This window comes from Mauremys reevesii, linkage group 7, assembly GCF_016161935.1.
Source record: "Mauremys reevesii isolate NIE-2019 linkage group 7, ASM1616193v1, whole genome shotgun sequence".
NCBI lineage: Eukaryota > Metazoa > Chordata > Testudines > Geoemydidae > Mauremys > Mauremys reevesii.
The window spans coordinates 116,983,576-117,008,730 of NC_052629.1; the positions used below are offsets into that span (position 1 = coordinate 116,983,576).

A 25,155-nucleotide genomic window follows, 5' to 3' on the forward strand; every position below is an offset into this window, starting at 1 on the left:
ATCAGACCCAGATTGCTATTGAAAATCTGTCTGGTTTCTTTGTATTTCTTCTCTTCAGTAGTCTTTTGTGGGAATCCTTTCATAACATTTCAGACTTTTCACTCAATCCTTTCTTAAAGTGACAACAGGGATTTTAAAACTCAATTTGCTCTAAACAAAAATCAGCTCTGCTACAGTACTAAGGCAGTTAGCAACATTTTTGAGATTCAGAACGGTGTAGAATGATAGCATAGCACAGAGTCTCAAGCCAAAGTGTTACAACCAACCAGAACCAAATATAAACAGGAACAGATGAGAAAAATACAACCTCAACATCTTGGGACAACAGGGAAATGATTGCTACATAAAAGACATTTCAAAGACCTCCCTGAAAATCAGGCATAAAAATCCCCAATAAAAAGGCTCAGAAAGAAAACTGTCACACTCCTTAAGCCTCAACAGACTTTAACAAGATGTTCACATGAGCCAGAGATTGTCTCCTTCGGCAGAAGACAAAAGGCACAGAAAACAATGCTGTCTAGCATTGGATTAGGAGGCAAGAGATAGATAAAAAGGGTTCCTTAACCTTACAATTGGAAATCCCAACTCTCCAGCCAAGAGAATAATCAGAAACATGCTGAAAACCTATGTCACAATAACTGTTGTACCTTTCTTTACTCTTTGAAAACTGATATATATATATATATATTGCATCCCCCAAGAAATGCTTTGATGACCACTCGATTACAAGCAACTCCTGCTACCAAACCACAATCCAGCACATGTGGCAATAACATTTTTTTCCCATAGTTCATATTTCCATCGCCACCCACCAGACCAAAATTAGATTACCAAAGCTCAGACCAACTTTCCAAACAGGAGATTCCAGTAAATGTACTGCTAAAAGCAAAATTAAACATAATGCACTATGCCTCTGACAGACAATTGGCTTATTGTGGCCCAACCCAGATACAAATACAACTCCCTCATGCCAAATATACTAAATTAAATAGATTTTTCTCTGGTTAAAATGGAAACAACTTAGCTAATATACTGGGCACGCTGAGTTTTATTGGCATTACTAATGCTCTGAAGCAAGAGGGGAAGTATTGGCAAGTGTAGAAATGAGACTGAGGAGAAAAAAAAACAGGAAACTTGCAGGCTGGAAAGACATTTGTGAGCCTGTCAAGTTTACCCTAGCTATTGGAGCTAACTAGTGGCCATAAACTGAATAGCTACAGAGATTTAATTATGTGCAACATAATTCACCACAGATTAAACTTTCTGCAGCTGAACTGGCATATCCAAAACACCACTTTATAGGAGTGACCCTGTTTTACAGAAGATAAATCGGGGCACAAAGAAATTGAATAAATAGCCCACGTTCATTTAACCTCTGAGGAACTGTCAGAGTTTAAGACATCATAATTCTCAATTGTACTTTTAAGAAGACTCTCAGCATCCATTTGGAAATGGACTTCGCTATGTAATCCTTTGCTAGAGGCACTCTTGTTTCTACTATCTTAGAATCACTGAGGAAGGAAAGGGGAAGCCACCTTTTCACACTCATGCCTTACCTGCTGTTCATGGTGGTTCCTCTCCCTAGGTCCCTGCGATCCCAATGCACATGCAGAGTATTAGAGCAGGTGTCCTGGGCGAATATCATTTCATTCTGCCTAGCTATACTCCATCTCAAAAGATATTCCTCTTGATGAGCTGTCCTAAAGTTTTGTACAGTGTTGTAGAGTGGAGGTTAAACACATCCGCAAAACTCTTTGTTTTCCACTGGTGGGTGAAATGATCCCTCTGTAGGTAAAGTGCTCTGGGACCATTCAGGGTGAAAGTTACTATAGACTTAGCCTGCAACATGCAATTGAGCACATTCTGACCAATGGGAATTCTGCCCCTACGGCATGCCAGTGGTACAAGAGAGGACTCTGTCTCTTCAGTTAAAATAGTAGGGCTTTAGGATACATGCATTGGTTTTCCAAAATACTGATATCCAGGCCACACTAGTGCTGCTACAAAATCCAGGCTCACAATGCTTTTTGTTTAATTCTTGTTTTTCAGAATTGGCCAGTCCTATCTTACAGCCTCTTGGAGACTCAGGTAAGCTTCCCCACCTGTCTAGCTACCCCTTTCTGTGAGGAATATTAAATGATGTTACGGTAATTATAACCATTTATATAGCACCTGTCATGCAGAAGAAAGAATTTAATTATATATAATTTACTATTGCGTAGGGAATCTGGACTCCATATCATTTGGCTTTATTTATTGATCTGTCATCTGATTCAAGTTTCAGCCCATCGCTAGAGGGTGTGTGCATATTTGTTAGAACCAGCAACAGTTTTATATGTGTAAAATAACGTATCCAACTCAGAACTAAGAAGGAAATGTATGTAGGCCAACATACAGTGTACTTAGGTCAGTTGTTTGCAATATTGTTGTAGCTGTGTTGGTCCCAGGATATGAGACAGACAAAGTGGGTGAGGTAACACCTTTTATTAGATCGTTGGTCCAGTAAAAGATATTATCTCACCCACTTTACCTTATTTGGGCATTTTGCTTGGATGCCTAGGTTAAACACTCTTTCTCTTGTGAATATTGCAACAGCACCTTTTGACAGATCTTTTGATAAAGGATGGATCAGAATGTGAACTGCATGAAACCAGCTTGTTTCAGTTTGCAGAATTTCAGCTGCCCAAACCCAGCGGTTTACTTTGGGTTGATGCAAAGCTGAAAATTCCGGGCAACTATCGCTAATGAATCTTGCCGTTTTTTTGCTTAAACCAGAATTTAAGTACCTCTTATCCCAAAAGATCGCACCTCTGTCCTACCTTTATTTATCTGCTGGAGTGGAAAAGATCGCAAAAGAACTCCCCTCACATCTGGCCACTTCTTGCTGCTTATGGGGACTCTCTACCTCTTTAATTCAATTTAAGGCCGCTTGAAGGAGTGGGATGTCTGCCTGCTTATCCTCTCCCCATTCAGCAGCAGCAGGATTAGGAAATGTCCAGCCGATCCCTCTACTTCTGTAATAGCCTTTAGCATGAGATGCCTCAGACAAAGCTGGCTATTGAGGCCTTTAGGATCACTGCCATGACTCACTTCACCCCACTCCTGACCTGGCCTTCCCTGTGTTTCTGCATTCGATTGTGAGCTTATAAGATTGTGCACCAAGCACATGTTGGGATGTTGTTATAATAAGCTGCTTGCAGCAAGGACCACATCATCTAACATATTTGTAAAGCATCGGGCACACTTCTGGCACTCGATAAACAAATCATACTAGTAACCATTGGAATAGGTCTCAGAATGCTCTGCTATTGCATTGAACTGAGCTGAATACAATAGCTCTGTGCTGCATTTTTTATTGTTCCCCACAACCCCCACTGATTGAGCTTGCTTTGATCAGAAACTAATTAGCAGGAAGCTCATTGAGGGTTAGTTGGGCAAGGTCAAGGCGACATTAATCTGTGCTGCTAAACCACGATGAGGCAAATCGTTCAGTGTAACTAAGAAGTAATTCAGACTGCACTTTTGGCATTTTTTCCCCCTCTTTTGTTCTGTCAGTCTGAAGAGAACAGCTCGTGTGATGTAATTTAGAATAGAGCTTTTTTAAAGCTTTCACTCAGGAAAAGCTTCTGGAGCTCTGGGGGTATAGCTTAGCTCAGAGAAATAGAAAGAAAGCAAGTTTGCATTGACAGCTTGATCCCAGAGAGAGGTGGCTGCCTGCTTGTCTAACAGGTCCTTTGGGTCTGGATGAGGCAGAGACAGAGGAGCAGTCATATTAAGTGAACGTGTGCTGCCAATGTTAAAGGAACAATTACCATTATTCTGCATAGTTCACTGTTTGCTTCTGCTATTTCCTTCAATAAAACCTCTTTTCACTTGCCAATTGGAGCTTGTCATGTAACAATATTTCTCATGCACAATACACATACTGAAATGCCCTTGTGTTTTTAATACATTTATAGTTGTTAACAATAGCGGTATAGTGACAGAAAAAACGTACTTGCTTTGAATACAGAATAGATTCAAAGAGGAATAAACCAAAGGCCCTGTTCTGAAAGGATTAATGCCAGATTTAGGGCTGGATATTTGCCTGATTTTGGTGTAAAAGTGGTGGCACCTCTTTCATTTAGTTGATGTCTAAATATTCATCTCCAAGGTCCAGGCTGTGACTTTCTTACTCCCACTGGGAAAGAGTTACTTACATGAGTCTTCAATGGTGACTTCAGTGCGATTACTCATGTGAATCATGGGTTCATGGTTAGGTTCACAGTTAGGTTCCAGATTGGATTGTATCTTTCACACACAGGAAGAGTGGCATCAATATAAGTGAATAAAGAATACTGATGCTGGGATGCATGTTGACAAACTTGAGGGTGCCTGATTCTGTTGTGTGTGTGTTACATGTCCCTCAGTGGCTGGTCCATACAAGATTTAGTCTACTACACCTACCAGCTAATGGACACCAAAGTGGTTGGGGGTCATGCTTCTGGCCATGGTGGTCCTGAGTTCAATCCGCAGGGCCAACAGTAATCATTACACAAACTCTTATATATGTTAGCGGAGTTACTTACGTGTGCAATTATTTACAGGATCAAGCCCTTAATTTGCACAAATAGCAGTTATAGATGAGATTTGCAAAAGTTGCCTAAGGGGAGATATTCAGTGGAATTTGGGTGCCTATCAGTCAGATTTTGGGAACCTTACTCTCTTAAGCGCCTTTCAAAGCCCACACAGCTAACAAATCAAGCCAATAGTACTTTTGGTGCTATTACCGTGCAGGAAGAGGGGCAGCAAAAGGCATTATGGGAAGAGGAAGAATTGCTCTTATTTCAGTTGTAATCTCCTTGCGGTTGGGTTGTCTTGTTTGTTTGTTTCTCTAGCACCAAACACATTCTTGGCATTTTGATATATCAAATTAATCAGAACAAAATATTGTATGCCTCCACGTGGATGAACTACAGTTGGATAAAACCTCCAAGGTAGTTATCAAGCAAGCTTGCATCCGATGTCAGGGATTCATGGCTCCCTATTTCATACTTTTAGCCTGATGGAGTTTTTTTATACATCATGAAATCCCACTTGAACTTGCATTCCTTTGGCCCTCCTCTACATAAAATGGAGGTCGATAAACCCACACCCTTACACTGTAGTATAGTATTTGAACCACGTTAGCCAGAAGCTTGCTTAAACAGAGATCTTGCAGGGTGTTATGATGCTTTCCTTGATCAGTGCAGACATGGATAGACTGTAATAAAGCATTTATTAAAAAAACCACTATAGATGAGTGCATTAAATGGATTTAGAATGCCCCAATGATAGAACTTCTCACCCTAGAATACAAGAAAAGTTTTGGGAAAAGTTCGATAACATGGTTCATCCTTGTCTGTTCTAGCCATAACAAAATTGTTAAGTCCCTTGATAACAAGAACTATAACTGAATGAGAACATCAGTTGGAGAGGACAATGGCAAAAGTTGTTTTGGAGCCTGATCCAGAGCCCATTGAAATTAATGGGAGTCTTTCCATTGGCTTCAGTGGGCTTTGGTTCAGGTGCTACTGTCATATGCTTCAGTATTCAAAATAAAGTAATTTCCTCCTCCCAGCTGCCAAATATAGAATATGTTCAAGTAGTGTATGAAGTTGAGAATGCAAAAATAAGAATAGCGGTTAGGACTGGGCAGTGCAGAAGGAACAAGACACCACAGAATCTTCATCCATTTCTAGGATCAAATGTTAAACCAAAGCTTTTTAATTAGTAAGAGATTTGGATTTTTTTTCTTTTAAATCACTTATTTTTTCAACCGACAACTTGGAACCTCAAGGGCTGAATTATTTTGAGAAAAGCTGATTCTCCTGTGATTTCCAGCTCATTTTTTTGCATATTCAAAACGTTTGGATACTTTGTCATTCAGAACGCAAATCAGGGAGGGGGGGAGGCAGGGCAATGCCCAGCCCCCCGGCCCCCAGGGGCCCCCCCCCCAGGGGGCCCCCCCTTGGTGTGGCCCCTGTTGGCTGGTTGCAGGCTGCGCTGCAGGCGCGGCAGAGCTCGGGGGGACCGACTGGTGACTGCGCCAGACATGGGGCTGCGCGGGGGCGCTGGCTCGCGGCGGCTCTCAGGCAGGGCTGGCTGCGGGGGGGCAGGTGCGTCAAGGGGGCGGCACGCCGCCGCGTCAGTCAGCAGTCAGTCGCCCCGCGGACGCCCTGCCGGCAGGCTGCGGGAGCTCAACTCAGCCAAAAAATGCCGCCCCCCCGGTCTTCGGCGCGCTGGGGTCTAGAGCCGCCCCTGAGCGGGGGCCCCCCGCCGCCGAAGACCCCGGGCCCCCGGAATTCTCTGGGCGGCCCTGACGCAAACCACTGACAAAGGGGGGAGCTGTGCTAATTTTCTTCTGGAAAATCCACAAATTCTGGCCTCTGATCCATGCAAATGTTTCATTTTTTCAATAGATAGCACTATACAAAAATTAAACTTAAAGCTTTAAGTGGTTCATCAGGTTTCATTAAATGACGTTTGTAAACATTTCCCTCAGCATTAGTCTTTTCCCTCTTTTTTTCATTTTGTAAAAATATTCTAGCAGACTAAACAGAGCAAAACAATTTAAATTAATCACAAAACTATTAGCAATTATTATTGAGAACTCATGTAGGACTGGTGAGTTCCTGAAGGACGGGAGAAGGGCAAACATAAAACCTTTAAAAGGGGGAAGAAAGAGGATCTGGGGAGTTATGGACCAGTCAGCCTAACTTTGATACCTGGAAATACACTGGAACAAATTATTAAACAGTCAATTTGTAAGTACCTATAGGATGATATGGTTATAAGGACTAGCCATCATGGATTGGTCAAGAACAAATCATGTCAAACCAACCTAATTTCCTCCTTTGACAGGGTTACTGGCCTTATGGATGGAGGGAAGCAGTAGATGTAATATATCTTGATTTTAGTAAGGCTTTTGACAGTCACAGATGACATTCTCATAAACAAACTAGGGAAATGTGGTCTAGATGAAATTACTGTATGGTGGATGCACAACTGGTTGAAGGATTATATTCACAGAGTTGTTACCAATGGTTTGCTTTCAAACTGGGAGGGCATATCTAGTGGGGGCCCACCCCTAAGGATCAGTCCTGGATCTGGTACAATTTAATATTTTAATTAATTACTTGAATAATGGACCGGAGAGTATGCTTATAAATATACAGATGACACCAAGCTGGGGGTAGAGGAGGGGAGGTTTGTAAGCGCTCGAGGACAGGATTAGAATTCAAAACTACCTTGACAAATCAGGGGAGACCTACTAACAGTCTTCAAATAAGAGGACTGTGATCAATTTTTCTTCATGTTCACTGAAGGTAGGACAAAAAGTAATGGGCTTAATCTGCAGCAAGAGAGATTTAGGTTAGATCAGGGGGCCACATCTGGGTATGGAAATTGTATGGTGGGCCATGGTTTGGGTGGGGGTGAGGGCTCCAGCTGGGGTGCAGGCTTTGGGGTGGAGCCATAAATGAGGAGTTCACGGTGCGGGAGGGGGTTCTGGGCTGGGGGTGAGGGCTCTGGAGTGGGGTTGGGGATAAGGGGTTGGGGTGCAGGATGGTGCTCTGGGCTGGGATTGAAGGGTTTGGAGGGCAGAGGGGGATCAGGGCTGAGGCAGGGAACTGGGGCACAGGAGAGTGCAGGCTGCTCGTAGACGTAGGAGCCGGGGGGAAGTGGGGGACATGCCCTTAGTAATAGTGTCAATGTATTAATAAAACAATGTCCATTTTTAGCTCCTCTAGTCTGATCAGAAATTTTGTTTTGGAAACTTGATCATATTGGTAGATCGTCTATCTTGGGGTGAACAATGAACCCTGAGAGGAAAGCAGGAAGACTGAATTAACATAGCAAAAGCTATAATTTCAAGGGATTTTTTAAAACAAAACAAGCTGAGCAATACAGATAGAAAGATGCATCGTACTCTTAAGCTTCACAATCTGCAGTGAAGAATACAGTGAATGAGACATTTCCAATGATTCTTTAACTGTAATAAATAATAACAACAACAACGGCTCCCTGGTGGCTTTGCCACAAGCCCCATGTGTGGGACAGCACATGGCTGCATTACTGTGACTCTGAATCCACTGCTTGGTTTTCCCCGCTCCAAAAAGGAGACCTACCTGGCCTCAGCCCTATATTCAGTGCAGTGTATGTCCGCTGGCATACTGGTGTAGCTGTGCGGTCTGGTAGATATATGGGGCAGTGCCTGCTAGCCCACTCCCCGACCCACTTATGTACAGGGGTAATAGTGGTTCTGACCATGCTGCTGCCCACAATATGAGTAGCCAGGTCAGGAGAGTGAGGACTGCTTCATGCCCTCTTTCTCCCCTGCACTGGTGCCCAGGACAGGCCACAACATGCCCCATTAATAAGAATAAATATAAATACAATACCTCAGTTCTCTGTTCAGAAGAGGGAGGATGGTGTTGTGGTTTCAGGCAACGGCTCGGCTTGATACGTACTTGATCTGAACTGGTTCAATCATCCCTAGTGGCAAAAAGATCAGAAGAGAGCAGTGTAAAAAAAAAACCCACTAACCACAATAACAGGACAGCTTCTTTACAAACGCCCTGTGAGGCTGTTCCCAGAACATACCAACTATGCCATTTAGGTGATCCAACCTACAGCTTAACTTCAGGCTCAGAAACAGAGATGTGCCTTCTAGGAGTCTCCGAGAGGGGACTCTCACCTTCTCAAATGCAGAAGGAGTCATGGCATGATGCCAGTGTGCCTTGGCCAGACAGGAGGGAATTAATTAAAAACAGGGAAAAAAGATTAGCTGCTACAAAGGTGAAATGCCACAAAGACCTGCTGCTCTCTGCACCAGCCCCAAATTAGAATTATTTGCTTATTTTTTAAAAGTGAAAGAAACATAGATGTTGCTTAATAGACAAATTGGAAAACAAGATTCCCTACCCAAAAGACCAAGCAAGATAGTTTTAATTCATTATTTATTATTATTATTGTCTACTATGGTAGCACCTGGAGCCCCAGTCAAGGACCAGGACTCCATTGTGCTAGGCCCTGTGCAAACACGGAATAGAAAGACAGTCCCTGCCCCAAAGAGCTTATCTGCTTCTCAAGACTTAGCAAATAGAAAAATTCACACAGATTTTCTTGCCACAAGCTGATTAAACTGAATTCAAAGTAAAAAAAAAGTAGGGAGTCGGAGGGGGTCTTGAGGTGACCAGATTCATTGTTATGTGGAAGAGTTTATAGTCAGAAACCTCAGGCCACCACCACAACAACCAAAATGTACAACGCAAATCAAAAAGAAATCTGGTGGGAATTAGAGATGGGCTGGAACCAGAATTCTAGACTAGAACCTCCACACAATGTAGAGGTTCTGATCCAGAAACAAAACTCAGCGTCTCAGGCCCAAGTACATGCGAAGTGCATAATGTTGGGCTCAAAGGACCAACTCTTCAAACATGATCACCACTGATGTATTTTCAACCCCCACCCCACCCCCAAATTGGCAAACACTATTGAATGATTGTCTGCACGAACCATTTCTCTGATTGAATGAATATCTGGCCACTTATTTTGGTGCCAGACGGGGAACTAAATACTTTGAAAATCTGACCCATATTGTAAGTGCTGAACATTTCAAAATGTGGCCCTCTGAATACACACATGCATGTAGACAGATTCACACACTGTAAATGCATTTGACGGTTTTGCCGAGATCTATATTTTGAGGACAAATTACACCTAAGAACTGAAGTGGATAAGATAGGTAATGAAATAGGGGTGTTTTTGGATTAACACATCCAAAAATATTCTATAAAATGCTTGGTCAACCTTCTTTCAAGGTCTGTTACAACTACAGTTATCTTTTGTGTAAGAAAACAAAATAGAAACACACTGTTCCTTCCAAGCATGGTTCGAAGCATCTTTAAATTCAGCTTTTTTTTTTTCAGGCTTTACAGCCTTACTTTTTATAGTTAAAAGTAATTTTAAAGCAAAAAAGAACATAAACAATATACACTGACTCTTGACACTCCATTGCTTTCTTAAACTAGAATAATAAAAATTTGCAAATGAACAAAAGAGTGGGAGGAAGATATCTAATTTACAATGTTTTTGAGATAAAGAACACTACAAAAAAAGATCAATGTGAATAATAAAGCATTGTTAACTGAGTCATGACATTTCTATTCTCAGTGAAGATTTGAACAGTAGAACTCTGCAAATGAGCACCTTATGCCATTTTCAAAGTGGGAGGAAGACGTATAATTATAATTTTTAAAGTGAAGAGAATTAAAAAAAGCTCTGTGAAAAAGTTTATTGAAAAACATATCGACATATCAATATGACATAAATTACTTTAATTTTATTAAACTAGATGGGGGAGAAACGCGCTCTCTCTCTCTCTCTCTCTTTTTTTTTTTTTTTTTAAAGACTGGCTGCAGAATATGTTCCTTGAAAAGAAATTGCTTCATGAAAAAACTCGTTTGCTAAGATGAAACAGCACTGAATGTCAGCAGTACCATATATTTATTCTGTAACTCTTCCAACAGCTGAGATCTATAAAAGAAACATATTTTCAAAACAGTTTTAACCTCCATTGTCTTGATCACTTGCATTAACATTTTTCATGTCACCTACTGAAATCCCTAAAAGGAACCTTTTATTCAGTCAAAATTAACAAATCTATTTTTAAAAAACAGCCGCTGAAGAGTCAGAAAGACATAAGGTTGTGTATTTTATTTGACATATATTTTCAGCTGTCTCTCTCGTTTGTGGGATGAGAGCAACATTTTATACTGATGTTATCAAATCCGGGGAGGAGGGTGATTTTGAGAGTGAGGAAAACAAAGTCTGCTCCCACTGCATGTATGCCTTAAATTAAGAATAAAAATATAGTGTTGATCAGATCACTCGGATGGAGCCTTTTACTGTCTTGGCATTCATGAATCTGGGAGCCAGCTGTAAAATTATAGTTTGGGCCTAATTTTATGCTTAGATATATGCACATGGCTCCCATTTACTTCAAAGGGAGTTGCGCACATGACCAGAGTTTGACCTTCATCTCTTCCATCTTTAAGCCTGCACAGAGCCAGAGTAAATAGGCTAAACACAGGCAATTTAAAGGAGTTAGGGACATAGAACAGGATTTTCAAAGTGACTAGTGATTTTGGGTGCCCAACTTGAGAAATCTCAGAGGGTGGGTGTGCAGCACTTTCTGAAAATCAGACCCCTTCTATGTTTCATTTTGGACACTCAAAATCACTAACCACTTTGAAGATCTTGGCCATAGAATCTATTCCCAATACAAGAGTAAGGTGCAGGGAAGCCCCTTCATGGCTATTAGTTCCAATATCTGGACTGGCTTGGGAGCCCTGCCAAACCCCTATTAACTGGCTCCTTCTGCCCACTGGAACTGTATATGCCACCGTGCCAGCATAGGCAGAGCTAGTGTGGGGTACAGTGCAGTAGTCCCCTGTTGTATCGTAGCAGGGTGTGCCAATTAGTGAATTTCACTCTTTGGACTAGCTTCTGCCACCTTTACTCACTGAGAGTTGTACTTTATTCCTCGAGTAGTCCCATTGACTTCAGTGGGGATTGCTCCAGAAGAGAGGCACTACTTGCTGTAAGGATGGCAGTATAAATATTCATATAGTGTGAATAGCCGTGAAGATATATGACGCGGGTGGCCAAACTGTGGCTTGCAAGCCATATTCAGCTCTTTAACCATTAAAGTGCAGCTCACGGAGCCTTCCTCCCCCACCCATTCTTCACCTACCAGATGGGGGAAAAGCTCAGGGCCTCTGCCTTGCAGCGGGGTGGTGGGGTCCTGCAAAGACATTGTCATCAAATCACACTGCATAAAGTTAAGCACATGCATAATAAGCCTCTGCAAGATACGGGCCAGGGAGAGGGGAGAAGGATATATTATAAAGAGCGATCCATCTTACCCATGGTGCACTAGGCGAGAAGGCTTTGATACTAACCCAGTTGACTTTCCTCTATATTTTCCTCCTACATCCATCTATTCCTCACACATTTTTTGCATTCCGCATTTGCCTCCCTCCTGTTTCTGTGCCCAGCTGTTCTCACTTCCTGAATCTAGGTTAGTAAAGGGAAGTAAATTAAACCATTCTTTGAACAGATTTCAATATTTAAAAAAACCCCAAACCTCAATTTCATTCATCACATAAAAATTCAAAATGAATAAAAAATGTTGAAGGTGGAAAACAAATTTTTTTTTGGGGGGGGGACGTGTTCTTATTTCAAAACCAGTTAAAGTTATATACATATATTGGCTTAATTAATTTTTATAATATCTGTATAATTTGTAAGTAGTATTAATGGAAGTGGATGGGATGGGGTTAATCAACACATTCCTGTCAGACTTTTGGATCTGGGCCAAAATGTTTGGCCAGCCCTGTGATAGACTTATAATGAGTCAATAGAAGACTTTACAGTTTATCAGGTCACTGATTCATCAACTAAGAATTTATGTGATGGGGTCAAAAATCCCTCCAACAGAGATCACACCATTAGTTTTACCCTTCCAACAGCAAAAACCAGTAAACCCAAAGCTTCTGTGAATTACTAATCCATCATCATAAATCAGAAGAGAGGAGCTCTCACAATTTCATGATGTCATGAGAAGCCCAACATGTATTTACAGCCTTGCTTCCTTGTTGCAAAAATAAGCAGTTTCTAAATCCCTTGTATCCTAAAGCCTGAGCCCAGTAAAATATGGTCGGTATGAGACAGTAAAAATGGCCAGGAATATACTCTTCTTTAACAGTTGGGTTTAGAACAGTTGCAGCTCTCTCTCTCTCGCTCTCTCTCTCTTTCTTTGAAATTAATCAGAACAGTTCTATTAAGGTGTGTTCCCTCAAAGTATCCACAGTGGCAATGAGTAAACAGGGAATGATCTTGTGCAAGAGATGGAATTTCAGAGTTCTTAATGCACCAAAATACAGTGAGATTTAAAGGACCATAACAGCAGGACCTCCTCACCTAAGGTCTTGTTGCTCTGGGAGGTGTACGCTCGCTAGTCAGCCTTTAGACTGCGCTGGGGGAGATGATGCCAATCCAGCACAGAGGGGGAGGAGTTCCATACAGCTGCCCCTGCAGTGACTGGCCCCTGGAAGACGACAGAGCTAATGGGCCTGCTCCTCTAGTCCCCCAGAAGACCTGCCACAGCAGGTAAGATATGGAGGTAGGGGGCTTGGTGGCAGAATTGCAGGACCTCCCCCATCTCCCCTGAAAGGCTTCTTTGCTGAACATTTCCGAACCTCAAGTGAAGTTCACCTAGTGTTTGGTACTGAGGATGTGTATGTTTAGATTCTTGGTAAGACTCCATAGCCTTCCCGTATTCTCATCGTAATCCTGAGGATTCCCCTCCTTTCCTAGCCTTCAAATTCCCTGTACCTCTGTAAGGCAGTGGCTGGTGGGAAAACAGACCAAACTGAAGTCAGTTAAAAGAGCTAGAAAGTTCCACCTTTTCACACGGCAACACAAACATTGGCTTTTGGTTTTACTTTTGCTGTGACTCTATTCAAGCCAAGTGAGCTCAGTTCAAAACATTAAAAATACAAGAGTTATTTTCCTTCAGGTCCAATGTAGTCCTGCCTACTTCATCTAGGGATTGAATGGACGTGGCACATAGCTACTACAGTGATGGGTGCATGATAAATTAGATAGACAGAATGACAGAGGTAATGCAAATTGGGATAAAGAAGATCAGCCAGGCATTCCCTTTTTTACCTTTTCTCCTGATACAAGAACATGGTGACTCTTGATAAAATTAAAAAGCAAGATATTTAAAATTGATGGAAAATTTTCACATAATACATAATTAACCAGTGGAACTCTTTGCCACATGATATTAAGACAAAGATCTTAGTCTAATTCTAAACAGGATTGGACATTCATAGGGATATTAAAAACAACATCGGCTTTAATATTAAAAATGTATGAGAGATTTCAACCCTTATGCTTCAGGACTTAGGCCAACCACTAACTTCCCGGGCTTAGGAAGAAACTTGCTCCATAGGGATGTTATTGCAAGATTGCACATTGGTAGTGGGGGCGGTTAACACTTTCCTCTGAAGCTTCTGGCTGCACAGATTGACCTGAGGAGGTATATGAGTAGACAGAGACTTCTTCATCCGGGTGCATTTCTTTCCCCACCCCCTCTTGATTTGTTTTAGTGGATAGTTTGTTGAAGTTGATTTGACTGTTAAAAACACAGGCATATATGGGTATATGATAGCTGAGCTACACACATATTTAGAAGGTGGCAATAGGGTTTTCCCTCCTGACAAGCTCTAATTGTAAGTTATTTTTTATATTCACATTTCAAATTGATAATAAATAATATCAACTGCACATAATATATTTTAAAGATTATTTGGCTTCATTTATTTTTCCAAGCACTAAACCCATTACTGACCATTATAGTATCAAACTATTAAAAAAATGCTAACCACTTTTTTATGCTGGTCTAGCATAATCTTTATTTCTTTAGACACTTTGTGCAAACATTAAATTGATAAAAGACATAATGCAGATAGAGCCACAGCTGGACTTAAGGTAATTACATAAAAATGAAATGGAGACCTATAACGGTACACTGCATTCTTCCCCATTGCACTGTTTTCTGGAAGCAAGGATCCTGCTTGCCATAGCAAGTTGCTTGCTATGGTGATTGCATCATGACTCGATCTAGCTGTACAAGACAAGTATAACATTACTTGGAGGAGAGACTGACACCAAAAATGTACTGTATTTTCAAAGATGTCGTATTCTTCAAAAAACAGAGAAGTCCTTGAGTGGCATCTTTTGTTACTCTTTTGTTTGATGGTGCTGTACTGAGAAATTCAGTTTGTGTCTATGCATTTATATTTCTAGTTTTGATTTTTCCTCAAACGCACTTCAAGGATAAAACTTGACTCGAAGCATGAATACTAGCCGTCTGTGGATGCAATAAATGTTAGACTGGCACTTATTGACTATTTCCATCTGATTTTTCAGTCTAGTTCCATTGAAGGAATAAGTGTATTGTGAGGGCAAGTCATTATTTGCAGTCAAACACTCGTTTGTGATCACCAACAAATGCTGGTGCAAATGATAGAAATCAAAATTCTTACTAGGCTCAGTCTTGCAAGCAGTTCTGCATAGGATGGACTCCTGGATCTGCACATTCTGAAATCAGTGGGTCTCAGAGTGGGTATGGAGGGGTCTGCCCATATGGATCTGTTTGCAAGATTGGGGCCTGAGTGACCTATGAGAGTGAATGTCTTTTGCACCCACAATACAGGTAGTGGTCTAAATTCTATCCCTTGTGACTGCAATTGGTCATGACCATCAACTGAGGGGGAAACATTGATGGTGTCTGATTACCGGCCTTTTTTGAAAACCAGGCTTTCGAGTGAGAATTTATTTTAGAAGATGCCATAGATTCAAATAAAACAAAATGTACTTTAATGTAAGAGAGCCAATATTTGTTCTTTTATAGGTGGGTCTATCATCAGCAACTCATCAAAATAGATTCACACGCATATGTACCTACTTCCACATTTCCATATCTATATCTGTATCTGTATCTATATCTGCACACCTACATTATAGTTTGAACAAGATGTATATGGTAGTCAACCAACCTGCTTCTTGAAATACTTGTAACTGGGATTAACATATCAGTTGAAACAAAATATGAACTGAGGGAAAAAGTCACTGATTCTAAGTTTGACTGGAATCAATGGGAGCGTTGCCTTTAACTTTTATGGAAGCACCATCAGGTTGCTGGTGTAGAGACTTCCATATTTGCCTGTAACACTTTCACTTTCCTGAATATGTTCTAACATTTCAGAACATTTCTGTAACCCACAGAAAACTAAATTCTGCTCAGATACACCTGTGCAACTCCGGTTTAAGTCAACACACTGGATACCAGAGAGTACTTATCAACTAATATTGAGGCTCACATCTTTTATTTGCTTTGCCAGATAACTATGGTGTGGACTATGCAATAAAACCCGTGTCAGAGAAAAGTTTACCAATACATTAAAAACAAATTGCTTCCTCCCGAGATCTGATAGCTCTATTTGTGCATCCTCTTTTTTTTTTTTAAGCCTTTCGTACTTGGAGATACTACATAGTACAGTGTCATCAAATAAAAATGGCAGAGAAATTTTTGATTAGTCCCTCATCTCTATAAAGAGGAAAATGCCAGTTCATGCACTTATAAATACACACCAAGATAGTCAATTTTACTGCAGTCTGGACTGACCAGGCTGGACAATGAATTTATATATGTTCGATTTTATGCAGCTGATGTGAAAGAGATGGTTACCTTCAGGAAGGGTACATTATTAAACTAGCAAAATCCCACTTCTGCTCTGCCAATGATGCAGTCTTCATTGCCCACTTGTTAAATTTTCAAACAAGCCCTCCTCTGTGCCGCCCCTCACACTTCGGGAGGAGCTCCCCCTAAACACCTGCAAAACTCCCTCATTGTCCTTCCTCAAATCCTTCCTTAAAGTTTTCTTTTGCCCTGATGCCCTCAAAAAACTTGACAACAGCTAAGCAGTAGGTGTGCTGCGAGCACTGTCTAGTATGCTGATCAATACTGCCTTATTGTTTCCTTGTGCTCCTTTGTCTGCCTGTTGTCTCTTGTTGTTTGCTTGAATTGTAAGCCCTTTGAAGCAGAGACCGTCTTTTTGTTCTGTGTTTCTACAGTGCCTAGCATGATGGAATGGGGTGCACAGCAGGAAAGAGGGGAATGGGGCTAACATGAAGTCATGGGGGGAAATGGGGTTCCGGGAATGGGTGGAGGAGAGAATGAGGGGAACAAAGAACCTCTGGGGGGAGGGAGATTGGAGGGACATGGTATGGGGAAAGAGGGGCACACAGCCCCTGCCATGGAGGGAAGTGGGAATGGGGTATACACAGAGCAGTTGGTATGGGGGAAAATGGGGGACCCTGGGTATGTCAGGAGGAGGCAATGAGGGGCACACAGAACCTCTGACAGAGAGGATGTGGGGGGAGAGTTGCAGGAAGTTCTTGAACTGGAGGGGGATGGGAGGGTGGCATACTGGAAACTTGGTGGAGGGAATGAAGGGAGGCAAGGAGCTACAGAAGCTATGGAGTGTGCACCCCTTAGTAATAATGAAAATAGTTTTACCAACAACAGCTCTGCTCCCTTAGAATCCTGTGTGGACAAAGGAGGGATTTTCACTCCAGAGTTCCTTCGTAGCGTACCTTGTCTTCTTTTTTTTTTTGTAAAAAAAACCTCTTAAAAAAAGGGTTCAAAGTTAAAAAGTCAAATATACAGCCCCGTACTTCAACTTTATATTCTCCCCATGTTCTTATACTTCACCAACCTCTAGCCAACTTTTTGGTCTCTGCGAATTACTTCGTGTACAGGCAATTTAAATTACATGCGGGCTGACTATGTGTGATAATTTAAACTGATTGTTAATTAATTCTGTAAGTAAATAGCTACTGCAATCTCTATAATCATCAAGGTTTCTCTAGCTATCAACCTTTTTCTTAGCTGCTCTTTATTATACAGTACAGAGCAAAAGTATGGGTGGGAGTGCACTGATATGCAGGATCTCTTTCTGGACCCTTGCCGCAGAACGCAGCCCGGCTTTTCAAAAACCTTTACGGCTCTTCTTAGAATTAAATGTTTGCAAAACTGAGCTGTTTGTAGAGATTGATTTTCTGTATATAGCTTAAGAGGAAGCATATCATGAGATTTAGGTTAGATAAAAAGTAAGGCTCTGTGTGAAGTGAGGTGCCAGTGTTAATCAACTGGAGATAAGAGTTGATGAGATTATATCATCCCAGTACCAGTGAGACTGACTATTAGTTGTGTTTCTTGGCCTTTCGGTCACTTTGGAGAGCAAGTAGAAAGCAGATATCAGAGCAAGTTTACTAGTGCCCAAGACATTCCTCAAGGTTAGACTGAGCTCAAAATTATCTTAAGCCATTCCCTAATTGGGCCTTAAAATTAAAACCTATTTGGAAAGTCATAATCTTCCCCCTGGTTTTTAAGCTGCATCTCTCACATTACTATAGCATGTGAATCAACCCATCTTTTAGTCCCCAGAACTAGAACATCCAAGGCACAAATGAAAATGAAGTCCTGAAACACAGTGTAAGGATTCTAATCAGAAACCATCTGGCTCTCTTTGCAACAAAATTATGAGCCGTGGCGAAAGAACAACCCATGCTGTCCCAGCTGCACAAAGGTACCACCTACATGCCGTTGTACATCATGTAGCTGGCTGCCAGTCTAAAGAAAACAGTGATGCAGTTGAAACGTAGTAAGATAACTTTTTTGCCTCCTAGTCTACTACCAAGAATTATAGTTGCAACAGCTAGCATGCCACTCCAATTTGATTCCATTTGAATAAAAGTCTGTATAGCCTAATTTGATCATGCCCCATTGAAGTCCATGGTAGTTTTTCCACTGAATTCTCTGGATGTAGGAGAATACCTTAAACTGTAAGCCTGCAAACCCTTACTTTTTGAATACACTTTTCCCAGGCAAATACTCCCATTGAAGTCATTGGGACAACTATGATGAGTAAGGCCAAGGCTGGGGAGTAAGGGTTCATAGGATTGGGTCCACAGGTTGGGAAAATCTGAAAATGTCATTCCTTTGGTCCATTGGCTTAGTACTACATGTAGCATTTTATTCCCTTCCGCCAGATATCCAGCTTACAAGTGAAAAACATAAAGACAAGAAACCTATGAAAGGCATTATGAGTTCAGCGTCGGAATTCAGCATCACAGACGCTCCATCCAAGGACACCAAAAATGAGACGAAATTGTCAGACTCTAGTACATCATCATTATCTTCCCTTGAGAAGTGCAGGACACAGTTCACCTACATCGAAAATGATGCATCGGTTCATCAGAGAGACAGTGATGGTACGTTTTGTAAAACAGATTAAGTGTAAGCAGATTTCCAGATAATATCTGTTTAAAAAGTGCCCTATTTCAGTTGAAACACCTGCTTAAACATTGGCCAGGAAGTTCAAGAATCAAAACTAAGCAATCATGAGATGTCCTAGAGATTGTTTACAATAGAGTTGGGACTCTAAGGAAGATTGCTTTAAAGTGGCCATGACATGAGGGTTCTTATTGCCGGGCCATAATACGAGAATTTAAGTCCAGCGGGGACATGTCTGTGCCTGTACATGGGTCTTAGGAAATAGTCTTTGCATAAGGATGCTCAGTAGGCATTGGAGGAACGGACTCCTTCTCCCTAGGCGGCAGAATGACATTGTTATTGCTACTGCAGCTACACCTATAAGCACGGAACACCCCTTATGCACAGTGGCTTGCCTGCTGGATCCATATAGTTGTGGGTCCATTCCTTCCCCCTTTCCTTCCCCCCACCCAGACCCAATTCTGCCGCTGTGAGCCTGCTGCAAAGACTCACAGTGGATCTCAGTGAAGAGGCCTTTTCGTATTCTGCCCCTACTTATGCAGAATCCAGCCTCCTGCTTATGCTGCTTTTGAGCCCTGATTCAACAAGGTACTTAGACATTTACCTAACTAAGCCTGGTAGTAGCACCACTGACTTCAATGTGCTTAAATATAGGCATGTGCTACTGACCCTAGGTGAAGTATGGCCTTAAGGCTTTTGATTCTGGCCTGCCTTTGCTAGCCAATATGACCCCATATATGCAAAATACTAATGTTTATCTCAGTACGTCACATGACTGGGTTTTTAAAAACTTGTTTTCTCCCAACTTGAAAGCAAAATGCTATATAAGGCTGTTAAAATACAGAATTTGCCTAGCTTTTGCATACTTTGTGAGTGCACTTCTAACCCAAAGAAATGTTCGCACTTTCTAAAAGGAAATGTATTTGGCTGCTAGTCCAAAATGTGCATGTGGCTATTATTTGGGGTTTATTTTTCTTTTACATGAAGAAAACAAGTTATTTCTTTCTCTTTCGTTATTACACAAGTCATTTCTGTGCCAACACAATCATTGGTTTTCATAAGTATTTCACTATCCATCATGTATCCAGGCACCAAAGCAGAACACCCAGGTTCTGTAGACTTAGTACAGACTACATCTTGTGTAAACCAGCATAGTGAAGTCAATGAAGTTACGCTGATTTACAGCAGCTGAGGTTCTAGTCCTAAATATCCTCATAGACATGATACACCCCAATGAAATATCTGTGATGTTCTTGTTCCATAAACTAAAGTTCCTTATGTGGGCATTTTATAATAAAGCATTGGGGAGGATTTTATTCAATATAGATGAAATGTGTCAGCTGTTTCATGTTAATGATCCTTGAATTAAGAACTACTAAGTACAGATCAACACAATAAACCACAACGCTCCAAAGGAACCATTATGATATATTGTATCGCTGATTCTGTAATAATTGTAGTGCTTCATATACTTCTAGCGATATTGGAGTGCATTCAATCTTCTTTAAAGAGGTGAAGTAGTTATTCCATTAAGGGGGACTGATCCAGCAGTTCCAACACAAATGGGTGCTTTACCTGTGTAGTGATTACAGGAATGGTCTCGTAAATTGTTACTGGTACACAGGAGTGGTACATATGTGAAGTAAATAACAGATTTCACACAGTTAAAAAATGAAAAGCAAAGGAAATTAACGAAAACAATCTGTGCTCAATTAAGAATGTTAAGAACTGGACCTAAGCCAAGAAAACCAAGGAAACTCAAGATTTGTGTTTGTCACTGAACACTTCATTCAATCTATTCTGACTAGTTATTGTAGCTGATTATTAGGCACACATATGGCCAATTCCTATTCTCTGATACAGCCATGGAAAAACCCTAAAGCCAGTGAACTCCAAAGAAGCCAGCAGTGTTACCTGGCTGTAACTGAGAGAAGAATTTGGCTCACTTTGCAGAAACTGCTCTAGGAGAGTCTGATCCATAGTCTACTGATGTCAATGGAGAAGACGCCCATGACTTCAATGAGATTTGGATCAGGCCCATACCAAGACTCAGCAGTATGAATTAAGGATGGAGAGACATCCACAAGCCACAAAGAGCAAGAAAATGTAGAGCAAAGGCAGACCCGGAACACTATTAAAAATAGTTCTTTTGTGGTAATTAATCTAATAATGTAGAAATTGAGAGCTGAGGTCATTGTTCTCACTGAGATAAATGCAATAATGCCTTTCACAAGCAGCAGGGAAAACAGAAGAGAAAACAGGAGATTGCATCTTCTTTTGTGCAGTTTGTGGCTAATTTATTTTCAAATATATAAATGAATGCATAGGAATGGATGCTTAATTGCTAATATCTATTATTTATATACATTACCCCACTTAAAACAGAACAAAAAAGCCTCACACATGCAGAATTTGGAAGATGTGTTACATCCATTAGCACAGTTCATGGTGTGTGCTCTGATGGGAATTTAAAAGCATCTTTACTGCACATCACAGACTTTGTGCTGAAACGTTACTTTATTATTAAAGTCTTGTGCTTTTTGTGTGGTCCCTTTCCTGGGTAGACCCTTAAGAACTATATCTATTCTCAGAAGATTATGTGAGCACCAGTAAGGTTAATAAATTCAGGAAAATCTGTGTTATTAGAAAACAGATCTTATTTTTTTTATTTTAGAAAAAGCTGAAAAGATCCCTAATTGCTCTATTATTTTGAATTTGATATGTCTTATCAAGGTGCAAGGGGGAAATTTCATAAATATAAGATACCTAAAAAGAATAGTCTTAATTACACCATGGACTATTGGATAAAATGATTAGATTTTCTACACTGCAAATTTCATACAATTAAATGCAGCAGTGTCACCTTATAAAATGTTTCAATTTTCTAATTATTTCAGTTCATTTGCTCAGAAAAAAATATAAGCATGAATTTACTAAGTATCACCAAAATCTAGTCATTCTCATTCTACAGAACTGACTGGGAAGTTAGTTGTGCTTGTCTGAACTTAAATAGATCTTGACATATTGAAATAAGTATTAAAATTGATAACATTGCCAATGATATGCTACTTACGGAAAGAATTTCAATCACATGCTATTTATTCTTTATTCTACCTGCTGAATAGAGGTTTTTTAAAAAAATAAAGAAGTTGGAGTGATTTTTTTTATTTTATTTTTTTTAAATCGAGAAAGCTTTTAAAAATAATCTTCTGGAAACTTTCTAGCTGTGAACTTCTCAGTTAACTTCACTGGTCACGTTGCATTATGTTACATGATATATATCATGCCACAACAGAACAAATGCAGCTGAATAAGATCTGACAGTTTGTCATACTAGAGCAAGAAATGTGATAACATCCAATATTTTTTCCTGAAAGTACCAGTGAAAACAATTTTCACTACTGAGAAATAGTTTCCTTAAAAAAATAAAGGGAAAAAACAGCTGAAAAGATTTGGGTCCTGATAATTACTTGCGCTGATCCTTCAGGAGGAAAAAGAAAAAGAAAAAAAAAAAACTTTGTTGATAGGCATTACAAGATGCAGTCAAGTGCAGGGCCGCCCGGGGGGGGGGGGGAAAGAGGGGCAATTTCCCCCAAGCCCTGGAATTCAGGAATTCAGCAGCGGGGGGTCCTTCCGCTCCGGGACCCGCCGCCGAAGTGCTGGGTCCTCGGCGGCAATTCGGCAGCGGGGGGCCCCCGCCACCAAAGGCCCCAGGCCCCCTGAATGAGGTCATGTTATGATTTCTGAAATAAGTGAATGCACTGGAAGTGCAAATCATTGGCAGAATCCACCACACCTCAAACTGCATCTCTGCCAATTTCCAAATCGTTCAGATTTGCCTCTGAACACCTTAGCTTGCTTCAACACTAACAAATGGGAGCTGAGCTGTTTGGAAAAGCTGGCTGCAATTGTAGGGGCCGAGCACGGGGGAATCAAAGCCTGGGTGAGCACATTAAGGAAACCTTCTAGGGCATTTATATATACTGTAAGTATGAAGTGACTGCCAAAGCACCTGCAACATTACAGGACAATTACTCTAGTCATGAGCTTGTCCTTCTGGGGCTGATGCTTGCTGATATGTAAGAGTTACTCCCTTACACAATGCTGGAAAGAAAACAACTTCCCTTTAAAATGTACCTTTCCTAGTTGATACTCTTTTTCCACGTTTCCCCCTTTTAAAAATTAACAAGCATGTGAATTAGAAAGTGAAAAGCCTATTTAAGAGAGAGGGTGAACTGTGACCCTGGGCAGAGCATAGAATACCAAACTGCAATGTGTTAACTCTACTCTGTACTGTTCCTTTTCTGCCCCCTTTTTGGTAAGTGTTGCAAACTAGCATTCACTGGAAGTTGAAGGCTAGGCAAATTCAGACTGGAAATAAAGGCATAATTTGTTAGCGGTGAGCGTAATTAACCATTGGAACAACTTACCAAGGGTTGTACTGGTGTCTGCATCACTGACAATTGTTAAATCAAAACTGGATGTTTTTCCAAAAGATCTGCTAGAGAGAGTTATTCTGGGGAAGTTCTCTGGCCTGTTTTATACAGGAAGTCAGACTAGATGATCACAATGGTTCCTTCTGGTCTTAGAATCTATGTATCTATTAAATCAGACTCCTTCTAAAAATCAGCCTAGAAGCATGTGATTAATCTGTGCTGTTTTACACCACTCCACAAGTGAGTTCTGCTCTCACGCATAAATTCATCTAAATCCTCATCCATCTGCCATGTCCAATTCTGTGATTCAGCTATACAGCATCGTATGCGTCCTAACTGATCCTTTCCATATCAACAACTAATAACTAAGCATTTAGTAGACTTTAAGGGCCTGATCCAACTCTCACTGAACTCAGTGGAACTCTTTCTGTTGGCTTTAGTGAGCATTAGTTAAGGCCCTAAAATGCTCTGATGGGCTGACAGCCCAGAAAAATATTATTTCAACACCAAGGGCCCAATCCTGAAATCTTTACATGCAGGCAAAAACCCCACTGGAAGTTTTGCCTGCAGAAGGGGTACAAGATTGGGACTGAGGATTTCTACATTGAATTATAAATTCCTATCTGAAAAAATGAAAATCTATTATGTAGCCTATGGCAGATGCTGTGTTTGAGTGGAATTACTGGCATCACACTAGAGATATGATTGTGCTTTTTTGTAATAATGTAGCACAATGGAGATTATCCTCATTGAGTGAAATTCACGCCTATGCAGAGGACCAGCCCAGGGCATCAGCCCTACTAAAACCCCTCTGTACAAAGGTGAGTTTCACTCATATGGAATACTTTCATCCAAAAGACGGTGGGGGTTTTTCTATCCAGACCAAACAACACAGGACATCATTTTATGTAATATGTTTTACTGCTGTCATTTTTCAAAATTATATTTTAAGCTTAGTTTGTCATCTGCAGGGATCTCTGACTTCTGGGTCTCATTTAAATGTAGTCACTCTGCCTGAATTTGGAGTGCTATGGTAGTGAATCAAACCCTCTCTCTTTCCTGTATCTCACTCTTTTTCTTTTTTCTTAGATGAATGTGCATCTCTTATCCTGGCCTGCTTGTTCTGCCAATTTTGGGACTTTCTTATAATGCTGCCTAATACCTGTGAAAATTGGTTGATAAATACGTGCTGTCCGTCCTATAGATATCACCATACCTCCAGTGAAAACCACTCCAACAATGACTGTACCTGTGACTGTGACATTGATTGCAGCATTTTTGAATCTTGTCATGAAACCAGTGAATGTCTGGAACTTGCTTTGGAGATTTCTGAAGTCTGTTATCGCTAATAGGAAACAATTGACAGAATTCCCACAAACTGTCTGAATGGAAACTGACACAGTAAAAAGGATATAAGATTTTTTTTAAATAATTGGAGTGTTTGCTAACCAGGGCTGTGTGTATTCTCTGATGTCCCTTTGGAAGAACTGTCTAGCATTACCAAAGAAAATTCTGTTTGTATGATTTCACATGCCACTGAAGCCAATAAAGAATGAAAACCTGTTTCCTACCTTGCAACAGATGAAAACAAAATTCCTAAATACCAGCTGTGCTAATTGCTTTGCTCAGGGTCAGTCTCATGCTTTTATAAATCTCTCTATTGCATTCAACATGGATTTCCCTCCATCCACAAACATAAGACAAATTAGGATATTCTTTTAGGAATGATATATATTAAGTCATCTTTCTAATGCATTCATACAT

At 40.7% G+C, this 25,155-nt stretch overlaps 1 protein-coding gene across 2 annotated transcripts in view; it reads left to right on the plus strand.

The window, feature by feature from the left end:
* Window positions 1-24,862, plus strand: part of MDFIC2 (MyoD family inhibitor domain containing 2) — a 65,023-nt gene extending 40,161 nt beyond the window's left edge. Inside the window, exons 3-5 of one of the 2 annotated variants that reach the window (XM_039481972.1) lie at window positions 2,050-2,088; window positions 18,712-18,933; window positions 24,481-24,862. In XM_039481972.1, coding sequence (XP_039337906.1) covers window positions 2,050-2,088; window positions 18,712-18,933; window positions 24,481-24,740 — 521 coding nt within the window. In that variant the 3' untranslated portion in view covers window positions 24,741-24,862. Of the gene's footprint in view, window positions 1-2,049; window positions 2,089-18,154; window positions 18,249-18,711; window positions 18,934-24,480 lie in introns of those variants that run through there. The other variant, XM_039481973.1, reaches the window with a different exon arrangement.
* The last annotated feature ends 293 nt before the right edge of the window (window positions 24,863-25,155 follow it).